The 20,840-nt window shown below is 48.8% G+C and overlaps 2 protein-coding genes across 4 annotated transcripts in view; one reads left to right on the top strand and one right to left on the bottom strand.

The window, feature by feature from the left end:
- CHLSN (cholesin) overlaps positions 1-20,840 on the top strand; it is a 164,307-nt gene that overhangs the window by 35,586 nt on the left and 107,881 nt on the right. The gene's annotated exons all lie outside the window — the stretch shown is intronic.
- Positions 12,451-20,840, bottom strand: part of LOC142463153 (G-protein coupled receptor 146) — an 88,304-nt gene continuing 79,914 nt past the window's right edge. For both annotated transcript variants that reach the window (XM_075565518.1, XM_075565517.1), the window contains exon 2: positions 12,451-15,145. In XM_075565518.1, coding sequence (XP_075421633.1) covers positions 14,116-15,108 — 993 coding nt within the window. In that variant the 5' untranslated portion in view covers positions 15,109-15,145 and the 3' untranslated portion in view covers positions 12,451-14,115. The remainder of the gene's footprint in view (positions 15,146-20,840) is intronic.

Raw genomic sequence — 20,840 nt, 5'->3', positions numbered from 1 at the left:
CAGCTATATTTGCATATATATATATATAATTTATTTCAAGGGCCACATGTGGTCTTAACGTTTCATATGCAAAAGTCTGTAACAGGGAGGGAGTCGGTACCTCTCTTTCTGGTGCGCAGGGAGCAGGGTTGTTCCAGCCGCGGGTAGGAGCACGTCCTGACCCCTCCGGACAGCTGCTTGGGGCCACCGATTAATACTGTGCCGCGCCTGTTCTTACTCTTGGAACTAAAGTTTAGATCGGGAGAGGTTTGAGGGACATGTCATGAGGCCGCTGTCCTAAAACCGCTAACCACAGGGAGCGGAGAGCGCCTCGAAACTGCTGCAGCAGCCACGTCCTTTCTCCCTACACCGTACAGAGGGCGTTGCTGGCTGCAGGTAAGCTCTCCCCCCCCCCCCTCGCTGGGCACCTGTTTCTCCCGCGTGGTATAAACTGATAGGAAAGGGACATTTTTGGTACATTTTACCTTATCTAGCAAAACAAATGCCTGTTTATGTTTTTTAGGTTTGCTAAAAATATTATTTATATTACATTCTGAATAGAGATAATAGCGCTTTCTCTTCAGTGTAACACAGGGTAACAAATGATCATTTGTTATCAGTTATGTGGCCCTAATCTATCAATATATTCTGTTCTGCAAAGCTTTGCGTCTGTATGTTGTATAACTTGTGGGCCTGCGTGTGCCACTAATGATTATCATATATTCACTAACCTTTTGGCCACAATACATTGGTAAGATCAGTTTAACATTTACTTTTCACATGAACACGTTCCGTCGTTCTGTTTCTCCCCCGTCCCCCGTCCCCTGTCCCCCGTCCCCTATTAAGGATGATTCTTGCTTTAAGCTGGAGACTGCTTAATATTCTATGCAAACATGAGCAAAAACCCTAACCCAATGAAACGTATGGATCAATCGCTTCCACGCGTTTAATGCCACGTGCAGTTTCACGGCCGGAGACGCAAGTATATTTTGTGCAACCATAAAATAAAAAAATGCGGTGAAATATATTGATTACTTTATCTATAATACTCTGCTCTGTTGGTGCTGAACATTAAAAGGTAATTGTGCTGATAATTCCCAGTGTGGCAGAAACAGCTGTTTTCATCTTCCCAGTGCTGGAGAAACCGCAGGCAATGAAAACACTTCCCAGTAGCCAACTATTTGAAATATAAGAGGCTCACAGGCCAGATGTCTGCTAATGTCTGTTATGGCAGATTAGAATAATATGTTTTTTTTTCCCCAAACCCCAAAATATTCTAGGGATCGTCCTCACAAGGCGGCTTGCTGACATTTTTGACATTTTCATAAATTTCCATTGAGACTTTGATGTAGTAACACAGGAGGGAGAGGGAGGAGGGGGTATGATACAATGGGACAGGGGGTACGGGGGGGGTGGGGGGCGCGGCCACGACATCACAGAGCTGGCGAACCGCTCACGTGACGCGCGAGCGGCAGATTCAAGCTTGCTGACGCTGGCCACACACATTGCCGCAATGTGTTTCATCGCGCCCAGCGTGCGTCCGCTCAGCGCCACCCTGGACAAGGACTTGCAGGTTGGAAAGCTTGTAACAGATCAACTACTCGTTGGTCCAATAAAAGGTATCGTGCCCCCTCCTCCCTTCCCCTCCTGTGTTACTACGTGGAAGAAAGGAGCAGCACGGCTCCCACCCTTCTGTGCATATTTGTATTTAGATTTGTTTGCATCAGTTTAGTGACTCACTATTCCATGTCGGAGGTTATATTCTAGGTACATTGTTTTCTCTTGCATACTAACCGCATATTGCTTAGGAAGTTAGTTCTGGTACTAGGGGTTTTTCTCTGCTATTTTTTTAATATTTTTTCTTTGTGTGCTTTACATATTGTTTAATACATATTTTTGGATTTGCTTGAGTGCTTATTTTAGGCTGCTGTTAGTTTCTTGTTCTTATATATTTTTCGTACCTTTTAAGTACTGGGGTTGTTGACTTACCTTAACTTTACTTTTTTCCTGACTAGCATCCATTACATTCAGTCTGTTGCAGGTATTTTTGTTTGTGTATAGATATGTGTATATATAGCTTGTGAGCACATTCACATGTCTTATACACAGGTCTGCAACCCTGCATTATCACCTAGCATACAGTGCTTCCACTGCAGCAAGGGATTCTGGGAAAGGACATGCAAATGAGCACACAGTGCCACCTTTTTGTTTCAAGTACATTACCTGGAGCCCTTAAGCCAATGCATGCTGTTTTAAACATAGCTTTTAAACATAGCCTGGGATGAGATGCAAAGCCAGTGAAACCACTCACAGACAGACTCTTTTGACCTTGTGAGTCTCATCAGTTGGTTGTACAGGCTTTGCAATGTGAGACTTTGGGTAGGTCTTAACCACACATTAGGGCCATTCTATAGTGTGCGGCCATGCGTATGTGCGTGCACATGCCGCACGCTTTTTGTGTGTGTGTGTGTGTGTGTGTGTGTGTGTGTGTGTGTGTGTGAGTGTGTGTGTGTGTGTGTAATAAGTTTTGAAATAAATAAAGAATTACTTTAATAAATTGTTTATTACCATTATACATGCACACATACATTCCAGCGGCGCAAATTCTTTATTTTACTCATCTTCCCCCCTGTCGGCCAGGTCGACGCACACTGCCGTGCGCGCGCTCGGCACCATTATAGAAAGGCTGACTAACTTCAGCCAACTAAAACTGCCGCGAGCGCGCACGGCGCAGCAAGCGCGCGCACTATAGACCAGCCCTTATTTTTTTTTTTTTTTTCAATTTATTTTTATTGTTTTAGAGAGACATAACAAATATATAGTCTTGGAATACATATAATGTTTTAACAGTGTCACTTGTCCATACAACAAAGAGCATTAACAACCCTTATTTAAGGTTATGGTCGGTGGAAAAGTGACGAGAGAGAGAGAGAGAACACAAATGTCAGGGTCACTAACCCTTTAACCCTTGGGGGACCTGGAGGACATAGGAATATGTTGCAGTGAAATTGTTGAGACCGGGATGTGGCTTCTCCCAGTGTTAATAAAAAGAGCAGGGGGGAGAAAAGTATCCCAAAACTGTGCAGTCAAATCTAGTCCTGTACCCAATCACACGATTACACACACACGGAGTCCTCAGTGTTATGTACTGTAGGGGTATCTGTGAAGTGGGCTAACACCGTTTGTATCCCAGAGTCCGCTCTTCTTGTAACCTGGCATTGTCACTTTACTTTAGGAACCTTAGGAACACTTGCACCGAATGGTTTGAATGAAGGTTTTTTTTATACTTCATTCATCTAGACTCACCATAGTGTTCCATTGTTCTGCTCCGTGATAGGGTTCTAAATTCCATTAGTGGGATCCAGGGATATAGCTTAACTTTAGAGACCCGTTTTGTCCTACGGGGCGGGTCGTCTAAGTTAGCACATTCATACACCACAAGGGACTCATGGGAATACAGTATTAACTTAGAAGACATGTTTTGTCCTATGGGGCGGGTCACATAGTGTAGTACAATCCTACACCGTACATGATGCAATCCTTTATGATCATGATTTGCAGCCCATGGTTCACGATTTAATATCTACATGTGTTTTGGTGATTTTCAGGAGTGACTCTCTCTGTGTGTGCTTGTCTCCCTTCGAGTGTACTCGCACATATACACACACACTGCGTATATCTAATGCACTAGTGTGTGCGTGTATGCCTTTAAAAATGACTACTAATGACATATTGCCATCTATACATATGCATACACTTAACAGTATAAGCACATATATTCTTCATTTTGCTGTGCTGATCATATACATGGACATGGTAACACACATACTTTTATGCACCTCTTATCTCATTTATTTTTTAATTATTTACTTTTGCTTTTCTTGGTGTTCACGCTGACTGGCAGATTAACTCACAGCAGTAGCGCGAACACTCATTGGGCAGTCTAGCCCAGCCTCCTCCTTGGCCTCGGGTATAACTGTGAACGAGTCATTCACAGTATTACCTCCTCCCCCCTTGATGAAGTGTGAAGCGTCACACGAAACGCGCGTCGGGGGTGACGTCACTTGCGGGCGTATGAGAGCGGGAGTACTCGTGGAGCGGAGCACCATCTGTTGGGAGTTATTCTCGGCCGGGGCATACACAGCCAATTAGGAGCACGGTTGTATTACTTTCGTTTGGTCATTACTTATGCCTGTATAACCGTGGGTGTGTAAGGAGCTTTTTTGATTGAAAATTACTATTACATGTATCTTCCTAAGCATACCATTCTGTATACACATAGATACATTGGGTATCTTATGGATGGTTGACCTTATACCCATTCACTTAGGCTTCCTATGGTTTATATGTCTTTCCCTGACCTACCTACTGAGCTTGCACGGCTTTGGTAGCAATACTAGGGATACCATGTGATATATGCACAATATTCATTACCATTGATCTGGTATTCCTTATTTCATTGGTTGCTACCCCTCTCCCACCTGCTCCCCTACAGGGGTATTTTAACATCACAATTTGTTTTATTTTTATGTCACTTGTGTTTCGCCATTATAAATGGTTTATTAAAGTTTTTTTTGTTTTTTTGGATTTTAATAGTGGATGCCACTGTTATACTTTAGGCCAGTAGACATCTTCTGTGGACATATGGTCCTTTATGGATTATGTGTATTTTTCTTTGTTTGAGACATTCTGTCTATCTGTGGATATTGTATCCTCTAGCTACAATTTTGTTACATCAGGGACTTTGAGTCCATACTGAGGATATTTGTATCTTTGTAACTAGTTCTTGCCGTGAGTGCAATTAATAGGGGACTTCAGTGACCTCTGTCACTTTCTTTCACTATATTGCTTTTTCCCCGTGCACCAGGCTTTCTATATATTATTTTTGATATTATAGTTTGAGCGACGTCCCATTCTCTTGTTTTCTACATTGTCACCTTACCTCCCTGTGCCGCACGGATCAAATATTAGATTATAAGCTCTTTGGAGCAGGTCCTGCACGATGGGCCATACAGCTGTCCGTAGGCTGACGGACCTATGGAAGAAAACAAGTCCTAGTGGTATCATTAAGTTGTGAGCTCTTCATTGTGAGCGCACGCGTGTGGATAGATCCAAGATGACCCTGACACAGGTGTGTAGCTGAGAACGCCAACTTCTGCTCAGCAGGTTGTAAATCCGTCTTCTCCGCGCTGAGGAAGAGTTCAGCTGCATTCAAATGAATGGGACAGAAATCTCCTCCAGCCATGAGACAGCTTCTCCGAGCAACACACAGTGGCCTAATTGAGTTCTATTTCCATAATCCGACAGCGCGCATCAGAAAAAAAGTATATGTTTATAGTAGGAGAATGAAACTTGTTTCAAGTGTAGTATTTAAACTTCCTCCCACCCCCCTATAATTGCATTTATTTCCCTGTCACATTCAGTGCACACCCAGCTTGCTGGTTAAAAAATGCCCGTTTTCAATGCTTCTATCACATAGTTCACTGAAGCTGAGGAGATTACCTGACAATTGCATTAAATATTAATATGTAACCTCCTGGCGTTGGAAACAGAAAATGCCGTCTCTACGGCACACAGATTGAATTTGGAAGACTCCAGCATAGTGTTACTTCTCTGTATTGTACTGGATTCATTTCCTATTATTGTTCTGCATTATGTAGACACCGCACACCTCAAACACAGGCCTATTTTTTTGGGGCCCAATTTTCAAAGCCTTTCACCGGTAAATTAAAATAGATCCCTTTTTAATCTATACTGCATAGTGAAACTGTAGGTTTGTGAATGACAGACCTGCTGCTTTGTACAAGCGAGTACCATTGGACTATGAGAAGTGGGTTAAATGAACAGTACTCTGTTTGCTGTGGATCGACGTTGGCGTCTCCTCCTCGTTCTATGAACTTTTCCTGCTTTTGATGGACTAACGATTCCGAATATTCATTACCAGTGAAGCGGGTTGATCCCGGATTGCCGCACTTGGTGCAGGTCAGACACGGTATAATGTGATATTCTCGGTGATTTAGGCGCATATCTATAATTCACCTATCCGTCCTATCTGCACGGTAACAGCTGTCCTTGTTAAAGGAGCGGTCCCGGCTGCTAGTTTAAAAAATAAATAAAAATAAATATTTTTAAACTTATTTGAACCTCCTGGAGCTGAGCGGTTACCATCAGGAACAGCCTGGCTCATGGGCCCATATCCCACGGGCTTCCACAAAATGTCTGGGACAGGAAGAGGAAGGCATTGGGATTACATCTTTGTCTAGTCAAGGATTATTATTGTAGGGTAACTTAAGGTCCGTAATGTTCCCTTTTGAGCTTTCAATTCATCCGCGCGTTATTTATAGGGCAAGCGGAAAATAATTCCACTAGAGCAGGGGTTCTCACCGCCCGTCCTCAATACTCCCCCCACCCCCAACAGGTCAGGTTTTAAGGAAAACCCTGCTTCAGCACAGGTGGCTCAATCAGCGGCTCAGTCTTCGACTAAATTACCTGTGCAGAAGCAGGGATATCCTGTTTAAAACCCTTTAAAACCTGACCTGTTCTGTTGGGGGTTCTTGAGGGCAGGCGTTGAGAATCCAGAATACAAATCTTTCTAGACACCATATGCAAATGATTGATAATTGGATGTAAATAAAGCTGCAATAACCAATTTCACCTTAAATTCCCTAACTTGAATTTGTTGTCTGTATGTCCACTAGGAGGAAATGACATTGTCTGGATATCTGTTATAAGCTATAAATCTTCCTGTTTACAGACATTTGCTTTCAGTAGTGATACTTCTTTTTATGTCGTACCTTAACACTTCTGCACTGGTTGATCCCTTTATTCTGCGTCCTGTAAAATCCCGGACACCTTTTCCTCTATACTGTAGCTTCCATTTTTTGGGCTGTTTAAAATCACTTGTTTTTTTTCCTGTCCAGTAGGAATAAAATAACAGCATGTTCTTGTATAGCGCTGCTATTTTTACGTAGCGCTTTACAGAGACATTTTGCAGGCACAGGTCCCTGCCCCAAAGAACTTGCAATCTGTTTTTGGCACCTGAGGCACAGGGAGATAAAGTGACTTGCCCAAGGTCACAAGGAGCCGACACCGGGAATTGAACCAGCTTCCCCTGCTTCAAACTCGGTGCCAGTCAGTGTCTTTTACTCACTGAGCCGCTCCCTCTCCCTGGAAGTAAGTTTTGCTGTTATTATGATTTTAGATTTGTATCATATTCTTTATTAGTTGAAATACAAAGTGGCAAATATTTTCCCTGTCTAAATGCTGCATTTCTTTTTATTGATTGCACTTTTGAATTTCCTTTAATATCAAGTTTTTGTTTTTTTGTTTTTGCTCGTTCATCTATAACATGATTGAATAACAGAAGATGTAACCTTGGATAGGAGTAAAGCAGATAATAGCAGATAATTCGAGTTCAGCGAATAAAGATGTGCTGGGTGAGATGGGCATAGTACAATATCGCTACCAGTGACACCGCATCTCTAGAAACTGCAGGAAATACCGGCCGTGTACCGGCAGGAAATACCGGCCGTGTACCGGCAGGAAATACCGGCCGTGTACCGGCAGGAAATACCGGCCGTGTACCGGCAGGAAATACCGGCCGTGTACCGGCAGGAAATACCGGCCGTGTACCGGCAGGAAATACCGGCCGTGTACCGGCAGGAAATACCGGCCGTGTACCGGCAGGAAATACCGGCCGTGTACCGGCAGGAAATACCGGCCGTGTACCGGCAGGAAATACCGGCCGTGTACCGGCAGGAAATACCGGCCGTGTACCGGCAGGAAATACCGGCCGTGTACCGGCAGGAAATAACGGCCGTGTACCGGCAGGAAATACCGGCCGTGTACCGGCAGGAAATACCGGCCGTGTACCGGCAGGAAATAACGGCAGTGTTCCGGCAGGAAATAACGGCCGTGTACCGGCAGGAAGTAACGGCCGCGTACCGGCAGGAAATAACGGCAGTGTTCCGGCAGGAAATAACGGCCGTGTACCGGCAGAAGTAACGGCCGCGTACCGGCAGGAAATAACGGCCGTGTACCGGCAGGAAGTAACGGCCGTGTACCGGCAGGAAGTAACGGCCGTGTACCGGCAGGAAATAACGGCCGTGTACCGGCAGGAAGTAACGGCCGTGTACCGGCAGGAAGTAACGGCCGTGTACCGGCAGGAAGTAACGGCCGTGTGCCGGCAGAAGTAACGACCGTGTACCGGCAGGAAGTAACGGCCGTGTACCGGCAGGAAGTAACGGCCGTGTGCCGGCAGAAGTAACGACCGTGTACCGGCAGAAGTAACGGCCGTGTACCGGCAGAAGTAACGACCGTGTACCGGCAGGAAATAACGGCAGTGTGCCGGCAGGAAATAACGGCAGTGTGCCGGCAGGAAATAACGGCCGTGTGCCGGCAGGAAATAACGGCCGTGTGCCGGCAGGAAATAACGGCCGTGTACCGGCAGGAAGTAACGACCGTGTACCGGCAGAAGTAACGACCGTGTACCGGCAGAAGTAACGGCCGCGTACCGGCAGGAAGTAACGGCCGCGTACCGGCAGGAAGTAACGGCCGCGTACCGGAAGGGAGTACCGGCAGGAAATACTGGCCGTGTACCGGCAGAGAATGTCTTCTACTTATCCGAGAGCTTAATATAATTAAAAATGGCGAGCCGATTTCAATGATTAAAAACACTCGCAAACCAATCGTTCTTTAAGGCTTAATAGCAGATATGTTACCACACTGGGCCCCAGTGCAAGGCGTAGGGGAAGCGGGCACACCGGTATGTTCAAACATCCTCTGAATGGATTGGGAGGATATCTTCAAAGCTGCAGCCAAAAGCTCAATCTGTTCGACTATCCGGGAAAATGCGTACAAAGTGGGGACCCGTTGGTACAACACCCCCGAAAATATAGCTAAATATGTTCCAGGCTACTCCCCTTTGTGTCCTAAAGGTTGCGGGGGGAGACCTCTTTTCTACATATGTGGTGGTCATGCCCCCGTGTGCAGGCCCCACAGAGGCAGGCGAGAGCCTGGACCCGCCAGACCGTGGGCTCGGATATTCCCCTAGATCCGTGGCTGGTTTTTACTAAACCAACCACTTCTAGACCTCACTAGGGCGGAAAACAAGCTCATTACTCATGTTATCACCGCGGCACGGGGCGCCTTAGCAGGTCTATGGAAACAGGATAAATTACCATCGATCCCGCTAATTAGAAACAAGGTACGGTTTGTATGTACGATGGAAAAACTCACTCGTTTTCTGAATGATACATACGATAATTTGTCTACCCTGGATAATGTTCACAGACAGCCGAAATATAGCCTTAAGCGCCCTAAGTTTGTAATACCCCAAAACCTCCCTTACACCGCGGCTAGAGGACAAATTGGGCTGCCTCCCCCTGCCCACCTCTATATCTTACGTTACGGAATCTGTGTCCCCCCCTCCCCCTCCCCACCACCCCGGTTTCCTCAAAGACGGCCCCCGAGATCAGAGGCCGCCCCAGAATCCCATTGAAAAAGTTCATTATGATATGTTTCGGTAGAGTATTACGTTTTTGAAGCCACACCAAAATGCTGTTCCCCCTCCTTTTTATTTTTTGTACCTAATCCCCCCCCCCCTTATAACCCACTCATTTCTGCTATATTTCTGTATATCTGTTTTGCTGCCCAATAAAAAATTTCAAGTTCTAAAAAAAACCCCTCTGACGCGTCCCTGTGCGGGCTGCACACCGTCGCGATAGACGTTCCTCCAGGTACGTATAAGTCCAGTGCACAGCCGCTAGGAAAAATACTAATGAACGCCTCCTCTGCGCTCGCATGTACCCGACGCGGCTAGCAGACTGGCCGCTGGCTTTCTCCCCGCGTCGCTGCTCCTCTGGCGTGTGGAGCTTCTTATCGCTAATGAGACGGCGCCAACTGGTTTCGTCCCGAGAACGCAGCTTCCTCCGGGGGACCGCACCGGGTACCTGCGAGTGCAGAGGCGGGCATTCGCACGTTCCCCAGCGGCTGGGCACTGGACTTCTACCAACCTGGAGGAACGTCTACCGCTCCGGTGTAAAGTCTGGAATCCAGACCATCGGATACCAAAGCACCGGGACGCTTCAGAGGATTTGTGAAAATATTGAACTTGCAGGTGTCGGATTTCCCTGTGCCTCGCAGTGGAACCCAGTGTGGTTAGAATACCCTTCAACATCATTTGATCCCCCCCCCCCTCGCCCCCCAGCAGCTGCCTATCCCAGCAACCTGCTCTCCTCTCCCGAGTGCACAGCGAGCTTCTCTCCACTCACTCTGCTGCCTTATGACGGTGCTGGAAAATACTTCCCCGCTCCTCTCCTGCGCTGATACATACTCCCCCGCTCCTCTCCTGCGCTGATACGTACTCCCCCGCTCCTCTCCTGCGCTGATACGTACTCCCCCGCTCCTCTCCTGCGCTGATACATACTCCCCCGCTCCTCTCCTGCGCTGATACATACTCCCCCGCTCCTCTCCTGCGCTGATACATACTCCCCCGCTCCTCTCCTGCGCTGATACATACTCCCCCGCTCCCCTCCTGCGCTGATACTTACTCCCCCGCTCCTCTCCTGCGCTGATACATACTCCCCCGCTCCTCTCCTGCGCTGATACATACTCACCCGCTCCTCTCCTGCGCTGATACATACTCCCCCGCTCCTCTCCTGCGCTGATACGTACTCCCCCGCTCCTCTCCTGCGCTGATACGTACTCCCCCGCTCCTCTCCTGCGCTGATACATACTCCCCCGCTCCTCTCCTGCGCTGATACATACTCCCCCGCTCCTCTCCTGCGCTGATACATACTCCCCCGCTCCTCTCCTGCGCTGATACATACTCCCCCGCTCCTCTCCTGCGCTGATACATACTCCCCCGCTCCCCTCCTGCGCTGATACTTACTCCCCCGCTCCTCTCCTGCGCTGATACATACTCCCCCGCTCCTCTCCTGCGCTGATACATACTCCCCCGCTCCTCTCCTGCGCTGATACATACTCCCCCGCTCCTCTCCTGCGCTGATACATACTCCCCCGCTCCTCTCCTGCGCTGATACATACTCCCCCGCTCCTCTCCTGCGCTGATACATACTCCCCCGCTCCTCTCCTGCGCTGATACATACTCCCCCGCTCCCCTCCGGCGCTGATACATAATCCCCCGCTCTCCTCCTGCGCTGATACATACTCTCCCGCTCCTCTCCTGCGCTGATACATACTCTCCCGCTCACCTCCTGCGCTGATACATACTCCCCCGCTCCTCTCCTGCGCTGATACATACTCCCCCGCTCCTCTCCTGCGCTGATACATACTCCCCCGCTCCTCTCCTGCGCTGATACATACTCCCCCGCTCCTCTCCTGCGCTGATACATACTCCCCCGCTCCTCTCCTGCGCTGATACATACTCCCCCGCTCCTCTCCTGCGCTGATACATACTCCCCCGCTCCTCTCCTGCGCTGATACATACTCCCCCGCTCCTCTCCTGCGCTGATACATACCCCCCCGCTCCTCTCCTGCGCTGATACATACTCCCCCGCTCCTCTCCTGCGCTGATACATACCCCCCGCTCCCCTCCTGCGCGGATACATACTCCCCCGCTCCTCTCCTGCGCTGATACATACCCCCCCGCTCCCCTCCTGCGCGGATACATACTCCCCCGCTCCTCTCCTGCGCTGATACATACTCCCCCGCTCCTCTCCTGCGCTGATACATACTCCCCCGCTCCTCTCCTGCGCTGATACATACTCCCCCGCTCCTCTCCTGCGCTGATACATACCCCCCCGCTCCCCTCCTGCGCGGATACATACTCCCCCGCGCTGATACATACTCCCCCGCTCCCCTCCTGCGCTGATACATACTCCCCCGCTCCTCTCCTGCGCTGATACATACTCCCCCGCTCCTCTCCTGCGCTGATACATACTCCCCCGCTCCTCTCCTGCGCTGATACATACTCCCCCGCTCCTCTCCTGCGCTGATACATACTCCCCCGCTCCTCTCCTGCGCTGATACATACTCCCCCGCTCCTCTCCTGCGCTGATACATACCCCCCCGCTCCCCTCCTGCGCGGATACATACTCCCCCGCTCCTCTCCTGCGCTGATACATACTCCCCCGCTCCTCTCCTGCGCGGATACATACTCCCCCGCTCCTCTCCTGCGCGGATACATACTCCCCCGCTCCCCTCCTGCACGGATACATACTCCCCCGCTCCCCTCCTGCACGGATACATACCCCCCCGCTCCTCTCCTGCGCTGATACATACTCCCCCGCTCCCCTCCTGCACGGATACATACCCCCCCGCTCCTCTCCTGCGCTGATACATATTCCCCCGCTCCTCTCCTGCGCTGATACATACTCCCCCGCTCCCCTCCTGCGCTGATACATACTCCCCCGCTCCTCTCCTCCGCTGATACATACTCCCCCGCTCCTCTCCTGCGCTGATACATACTCCCCCGCTCCCCTCCTGCGCTGATACATACTCCCCCGCTCCTCTCCTCCGCTGATACATACTCCCCCGCTCCTCTCCTGCGCTGATACATACTCCCCCGCTCCTCTCCTGCGCTGATACATACTCCCCCGCTCCTCTCCTGCGCTGATACATACTCCCCCGCTCCTCTCCTGCGCTGATACATACTCCCCCGCTCCTCTCCTGCGCTGATACATACTCCCCCGCTCCTCTCCTGCGCTGATACATACTCCCCCGCTCCCCTCCTGCGCTGATACATACTCCCCCGCTCCTCTCCTGCGCTGATACATACTCCCCCGCTCCTCTCCTGCGCTGATACATACTCCCCCGCTCCTCTCCTGCGCTGATACATACTCCCCCGCTCCTCTCCTCCGCTGATACATACTCCCCCGCTCCTCTCCTGCGCTGATACATACTCCCCCGCTCCCCTCCTGCGCTGATACATACTCCCCCGCTCCTCTCCTCCGCTGATACATACTCCCCCGCTCCTCTCCTGCGCTGATACATACTCCCCCGCTCCTCTCCTGCGCTGATACATACTCCCCCGCTCCTCTCCTGCGCTGATACATACCCCCCCGCTCCTCTCCTGCGCTGATACATACTCCCCCGCTCCCCTCCTGCGCTGATCACAAGGTCTCAGTGCAAGAAGAGGAGCAGGACAGGATGTATCAGCACAATGACTGCAGGGGGCGAGGAGAAGCTCCCACCCACACACATCGGGTCCCATGCGACCCCTGCAGCATGTCACGTTGCCCACCGCTGCTCCACAATATCCAGCTGTAATCTGGGAAGTATTTAAATATCAATTCCACCAGCTTGCCCACTGTTATTTATTTATATAATGTGTTACCGGGAAGTAATACACTGAGAGTTACCTCTCGTTTTCAAGTATGCCCTGATGTGTTTAGATAAGTGGCCAAGTTAGTAGCCCTGCTGCTGCCCATCGTGGCGTTGATACTTTCTGGGAAGCTGAGACTGCACTACAGCAGCGGGTACCCGTCCTGCCTTCTCCTTACAGAAACACTAGCGGCTTTTATAGCATCAGCTTCCGGTAACCAGGTGGGCAGCGTGCTGGGGGGTGGGCTCCCTGTGCGGTGTGCCTCTCACCCGTGGGAGTCAGCGCGTGTCAGAAGTTGGCATCAACAGTGTTCATAAAACTCTGCTTCTTTAGTACAACATTTGCATGACTGCGGTCTCGGTAATACAATGGCGCCCAACATTCATTCAGCATCCCATCGCTTGAATGTATTTAGGCAGCCAAGGCAATCTCTAGCAATGTACAGAAAAATCGTCTAATATGTAGGATAAAACACACACATCAAGACTGAAGTTGAGTTTCAACTTTTCAGGATACAGCTTCTTTTTTCTGCAATTTCTACTGGCAGAAAGTATTCTTCGGCCCATCTGGAGTATTGGTGCAATACCTGTCTGTTTATGCGTGCGCTTAAAATATTAATACTGTGTCGTTCTCTCTAGATTACAAAGTATTTTCATTGTATGTGAAACGCTGCGTAACCGTACTCACACGGTCACTTTTCTTTCAGATAATGCGGAATATTTGTTTCCAGTTTTGCGTATTAACCCCTTGGTCTCTGTCCAGAGCGACCAGACACATGGCCAAGTGGCAAGAGTCCACGCTAAAGCTGATAGTTTCTGTTGGGAGGCTGATGAGTGTCTGTTTGTGCCACCTCACATTTCAATACTGCTGGGCGTTCGCGTTGCCCCGCACTGGTTTTTGAGAGTCTGTAGGCCATTCCATACACCGAGCCTACAAGGCCTGTGCAAGGCCAAGGTGGACATTAGCCTAACACAACTTCCACTGAACACCACCAGTTCTGCGATATTCATTATTAACTCTTCTCTGGGAGACAAGTGGAGCGCTTCCAGCTTCAGCCCGGTCCTCCTGAGGAGCATGATGTTGTAGAATAGGCGGCACGTAACCATCACGGCGTTCTCGAGTAGGACGACGACATGAGCTCGCACCTTCTCCCTGACCGCGGAGTCCTCTGCCCTTGTTGCACGGACAGTTAGCAGCACGAAGAGCAGCAGCGTGAAGGCCGACGGAATGCAGAATCCAATGGTGGACTTGACAAAGTCATACGCTGGTGGGGCGTTCAGTGGATCCAACTGGCAGTGGGTGGTTTTGTGAAGTTCTTTGTGCGTGCCAAGCAGTGACACTGCCAGCAGTGACATTAGAAATGAGAACAGTAAGGTGATGGACACACATCCCAAGGGACTTTGAGTTGCCTTCGTCACTACTGAGCTTGTGGTGGAATGGTTAAAGGTGACGAGCACGAGGAACATGAGGAGCAGAAGATACTGGGAGTAGAAGTAACTGAGGTTGAAAAAGAAGGCGAGGGTCCCGCAGCCCAGGTGGGTTACTTCCAGGTAACCCGGCCTTGTGATCGCCGTAAAAGAATACAAGATAATGGAAATATCGGCAACGGCCAAGTTTAAAATGTAGAAATCCAGGTTTTCCATGGTTTGCCGTCGAACGTTATTCCTTACGATAATGATCAGTATGAAGATGCCGGCCAGTAACCCGAGGGGGACCAGGACCGCGATGTATGCGTGCATGACTCTAGAGATGATGTTCTGCGATGTAATAAGGTCCTCTATGTTTATTCGGGGGTCCATGCTTTGGCTTGGATAGTATAGCCTCGTCATGTTGAGATGCGCCATATTGCTTCAGATTTTCACCCGGGAGGCAATTGCGCACCTACAAATAGAAGCAGAACCAGTTAGAAATGTTTTGTACAATGTTCTATGAATTAAAATCGCTGCGCTGTAGGAAATGATATGTAGATACAACCAGCGTTGCACCTGTAACGTGCTCCCGCGCGGGGGGGGGGGAAATAGCGGGATAGCCCCGCTACGTCTTGCGTGGCGGTTTCAAAATGGCTGCTTATCCCACTGCTGCGTTATGCCCATACTGCAGCGCGTCACTGGTTGCAATAATGCTGGCTACATCTGTACTTTTATATGCTTAGTATTAATATACTAAAACAGAATTTTTTTTTTATGTTTTAGCTGCAGTAAGCTAACTAATATAAATAAAACTGCTGCACACCAAATAGCTAAATAAACAAAGGGGGATGCAAATACCGGGGCTCCTGGTTCAGGATTCTCGGTAATAATCCAATATTCAATGAAAGGTACTTTTTTACACCATTCTGCTTTTGAGACCGTGTGGGGCCGAAACGTCAAGTCAATCTGTTTGCAATAAAATAGTGTATTGGAAAATCCCAGGAGCCCTGTTCTTTACACCTTTCATTAGCTGCAGAAAGCAACACTTAGATTTCACTATAAATCCCCCCCCCCCCCCCAAAAAAAACAGAGGCAAAAAACGAAATAAAGGAACATAAAAAAAAAGTTGTGGCACGGGGGAGAGGGACGGTCCCCCTCCCGTCATGGCCGTGCCCCCGTCTCCCCTGGCCCGTTTTGGCCACGCCCCGCACGCCTATAAAAAACTCCCTGCAGATCGCTGTGCCCGCGCCGCCAAGACGCAAGGCGGGCGTGCAGACGCATGCAGTGGGACCTTATCCTAAATAGTAATGCAACACCCTCTTACATTTCTACACCTGCCCACACCATTGGTATACACTCCCATTCCACACACCTTTTGTAAAGCGCTTTATAAATGTACATTTACACACACACACACAGATACAGGCATACCCCGCATTAACGTACGCAATGGGACCGGAGCATGTATGTAAAGCGAAAATGTACTTAAAGTGAAGCACTACCTTTTCCCCACTTATCGATGCATGTACTGTACTGCAATCATCATATACATGCATAACTGATGTAAATAAGACATGTGTAACAGGCTCTATAGTCTCCCCACTTGCGCACAGCTTCAGTACAGGTAGGGAGCTGGTATTGCTGTTCAGGACGTGCTGACAGGCGCATGCGTGAGCTGCCGTTTGTCTATTGGGCGATATGTCCTTACTCGCGAGTGTAGTTAAAGTGAGTGTACTTAAAGTGGAGTATGCCTGTAACATACCTTTTGTAAAACGCTGTATACACTGGGCTCTTTATACATGTATATTTATATACACACACACTCTTACATCAGTAACATTCAGGGACTATTTAACACCTAAAGTCATAAATTGCATTCGGCACAGGGGGGAGGGATAGGTTTCAGTCACAGATACATTCCAGGATGCGCTGTTTTTAAGTAAAACCCTTTCTTGCTTTATCCATTGTAACATCGCCGGAAGAAGAGATCAGTGTATCTCGGAAGCTCCCACAAATAAAAGCATTTCGTTAGCCACAGAACGGTATCGTCCATTCGTTTTATTTATATCTCTATATTCCAACTCTACTAAAAAGCCATAGGCCGTAATGTTTATTTCCCTCTTCATAAAGGTATGGAAAGTTGGGGCGTCGCTATTCTAACAAAAAAGCAGAACTCACAAGACGATATCATGTCAAGAAAATGGAGATTCACTCCGGAAAGCAAAAACCCTAGGTAACCATGTGACAGGGGTGGGCAGCTCCCGTCCTCAAGGGCACCAACAGGTCAGGCTTTCAGGATATCCCTGCTCAGCACAGGGGGCTCAATCATAATGACTGAGCCACTGGTCGAGCCACCTGTGCTGAAGCAGGAATATCCTGAAGACCTGGCCCCCGAGGCGTGGCGCTGCCCACCCCTGCGGTACTGTAACATCTCCATTGCTTGGGCATGCATTGCTGCTCCCTCCTGTTACCCAAATAGTTTGATTTAAGGAAACGGGCGCTGGGCCGCAGCTTCCATACGCTCTTTTTTTTCCCCACAATGTTTTTAATGTTTCTTTCCATCGCTCCCCCCCCCCCCCGACCGTTTGTACATTTCTGCGTTCCGCGGCGATCAGTGTGGGTCGTTGCTTTAAATTGTGTTTTATTCTGAACCCAATGAAAGCCGCATTTCATTCGCTGCTAGGAAGTGTTGGCATGGCTGATTTTGTCTTAATTTTGACCCAACCCGGGACCCGAGGAGTTTTTTTGCTGGGGTTCTGATGACAAACGCGGTTCTCTGTATAGGCCCCATCCCTGCAATTCTCCGTGAGTTTATTCCGACGTGTTCTCTCTCCGCAGGGTTCTGATGGTTCTGACTCGCCTGGGGTCCAGGTAGGTTCTGCTTGCACTCTTAGGCATTCGAATGAACGCCAGTCATTGGGAGTGCTGAATTGTACTTGTTATCTCCGTGGGTGGCAGATTTCTAGGGCTGCTGTTTTTGTAAATATTGTTTGGTGATCTGTGATGGGATTACCACATCATAAAACAAAATGGTACCAATATAACTCGGTTATTAAATATAACTTCATTTTGCAATGTGACAAAATATAAATAGATTTTTGTTGTTATTCTTCGACACTAAATATCTTCCAACATTGAGTTTGTGTAATGATGACATCAGAATGATATTACATGTTGTGTGAGATCTGCTTGGACATATCGTCATGTGCTTTTGCTAGCATTGCTTCTGAATCAGATGTAGTGTGGATATTTTTGGGCTATGCTGTGTTATTAGTAGATACAATAATAATGCTGGTAACGTGTGTACCGGAGAAGAGAGGGATTTATTTGAGGGGTATTTTTTTTTCTGTTCCCCGCCCATCGTTCCACGTGGAAATGAAAGCGCGCGAATGCATTGCAAATCCTTCCAGCGTTCATGGGGTTAATCCACAGACACTCCGTCCTAGTTAGAGACGTCCGAAAAACTCACGCGAGGTCGTGAACCATACGCGACCTTTTTTGGGTGGCGGAAAAAGCCGCGGCGGAGTCAGAGTTCGCAAGCGATTCGCCGGCATAGTCTGTGCACTGCAATTTCGTTTTAATATGCGAATGTCTCTCAAATCGCCAGATTCCCTCACGGCTGGGGCTATAAGTAGCGCACACCACGCGTTGCGCGCTGTCTGGCGATATTTCACGGTAAATTGGAGAATTCTTGGCACTTCTGAGACCGGTGAAACGCTCGCAAGAAATCGAACTTGGTGGGGGAATGTCTAATTTCGCAAGCGCATTCAGTTTTCCACGTCTCCCGACCTTCCTAATTTTGCATTAAAAGCAGCGCTCTGTAAATACGGCCCCTCATTTTCAGCTCTGTATGTTGTATATGGGGAGCAGGGGGGGGGGGAGAGGAGGGGAAGGAGGGGGGGGGAGGAGAATTTACCAACATTATTTATTTTGTCCAGCTTGAGATTCTCTTGATTTGCTGCCCACACCACAAGAATGAGATCTTATGAGACCCGCACAACAAGTTGCTGAGAAAAGGCCAATACAAATATTTATAAAAGTGGGTCACGGCCGCTGTCCGCCCGCGCAACTTCAAACTGCGGAGGCGTCCATTATTCTGCGTATACAAGACGCTGCGTTCTGAAGACGTGAGGGGGTAAAGGTGGGCTATAGCTTGCCACCCTTTTGTGACCCTGTGCCCCTAATGGTATACGTTTCTGACCCTCTAAACGTGTTGTCATTGGCGCAATGCTTGTTCTGCGTCTCTTCCCGCACAGAGCTGTACCAGATTAGTTATCCCAGCTACATGGAAACTGGACGTCAAACCTATGCTGCAGTTCTCCTTAGCAGTGATGGGGTTAATGCTATGTTGACCAATATTGTACCAGTTATCAAACCCACAAACCCTGCAATGTGACGACAGATCAGAACCATTGGCCCATTCTCTTGGCCGCTGCAGAACCTCAGAGCCCGTATGAACGACCCGTGTCTTTTTTTGTTCATATTTAGGATTTAGCCTTATGTCCAGCCCATGTGTTTCTGTTTTCCTTTTCTGTAGTCGCCCCTACCCCCTCTGCTGGGAGGCTTTTCCCCAAATCCACCACCCTTTCCATGAAGTACGTCCCCACATTTGCGCTTGGCCTCCCACCCTCCAGTGGCAGAGAATGGCCTCTCGTTCTAGCTCTGCTCTTTTTCTGAACAGGCCTCGCACAGACAGGCTGCTACATCCGCGTGCTTGCGTTCGCGCCTCAGCCACGCGCTCCTGCCTCCCAGCGATCTGTGCTCAAACTGCAGGAGTTGGGTCGCGGCGTTTGTGGGCGGGGCGGGGGGGGGGCGTAGCGAACACATCACGGATCTGGTTCACGTTTATTGGCCGAACCAGCTCACGTCACGCGACTGCAGCCCCAAATTTCAATTTGGGTTGTGGCGGCAAAATGTCGCAGCGTCAACGCTGCACTTTGCCGCTGGTGGAGTTTTCATTTTGAAAACTCCCACGAACAACCCGAAATTGTGACGGACGTGCGCGTAAGCTCGCGCACGTCGCAACGCGGCCGGTCTGAGCGAGGTCCTGCAATTCGTAGAAACCCTTTATGTATTTGAAAGTTTTGATCATACCCCCCCCTCTCCCTTCTGTCCTCTAAGCCAAGTGTGCTCAACTGCAGTCCTCAACAGGTCCGGTTTTCAGGATATCCCTGCGTCAGCACAGGAGGCTCAATGTCTCTGAGCCAACTGTGCTGAAGCAGGCACTGACTGAGGCAGCTTTGCTGAGGCTGGCATATCCTGAAAACCTGACCTGTTGGGGGAAGCTTGCGGACTGGAGTTGCCCACCCCCCCTGCGCTAAGCTACACATTCAGGTCTTGTAGTCTGTCCTAACCGGTCTTCTCCTGCAGATCGTTGCACCATCTCAGTATCTATCTTTTTTTTTTTTTGTACAATCCCCAATTTATTTCTGTCCTTCCATAGAATTCCACGCACAGAATGAAGCTGCAATGACGGTAAGACAGGACAATGTGCTAATGCCCGGGTGAGGTTCTTCTGTGTAACATCGCTTCGGCGTGACAGCAGAGACAGAAATATTCCGAGGCAGTGTGCGCGGGCGGCCATTTGTTTTTATGGTTCATCGTATTGCCATCAGTCATGTTGATGGGACAGATGGGCGCCTGCCGTGTTTACCTACCTGTGTAATGTGCTTGTCTGATGGGCAGTAATGGGGAGGACTTGTGAAGGATTGAGCTACGTAGAAGGTGCCCAATGGGAGCACACGGTGTCGACCTCATTTTGAGGTGAACCATCTGTTCTCTTTGGGTTTTATTACTGTACATGCAGAGAAGGGCGAGTGTGTTGACATTCGGTTCGCCAGGTTTGTTTTTTCCCCTCAACGAAATTCGCATCACCCCTTTTTATTTCTCAAACATTTTCCGCATTTTCTTTCAATTTTATTATTATTTTGATTATTATGTTGGTTTTTATTTTTTCCGTTTCTAGAATATTTTCCAATTTGGGAAAAAAAAAAAAAACTTAGTGTTGTTTTGTTTTTTTTTAATCAATTTTCAAAACAAGCAGCAACTTTAAAAAATTTTTTTTTTTAAACTCCCAACAAATGCTGAAATATTTGCTTCAAATTCGAATTTTGGCAAAAAATGTCACATGGTATCACTACTGAATGTCACCGTAACCTGTATTCCAC

This window comes from Ascaphus truei, chromosome 11 (assembly GCF_040206685.1).
Source record: "Ascaphus truei isolate aAscTru1 chromosome 11, aAscTru1.hap1, whole genome shotgun sequence".
NCBI lineage: Eukaryota > Metazoa > Chordata > Amphibia > Anura > Ascaphidae > Ascaphus > Ascaphus truei.
This window is presented reverse-complemented; position numbering and strand designations above follow the sequence as displayed.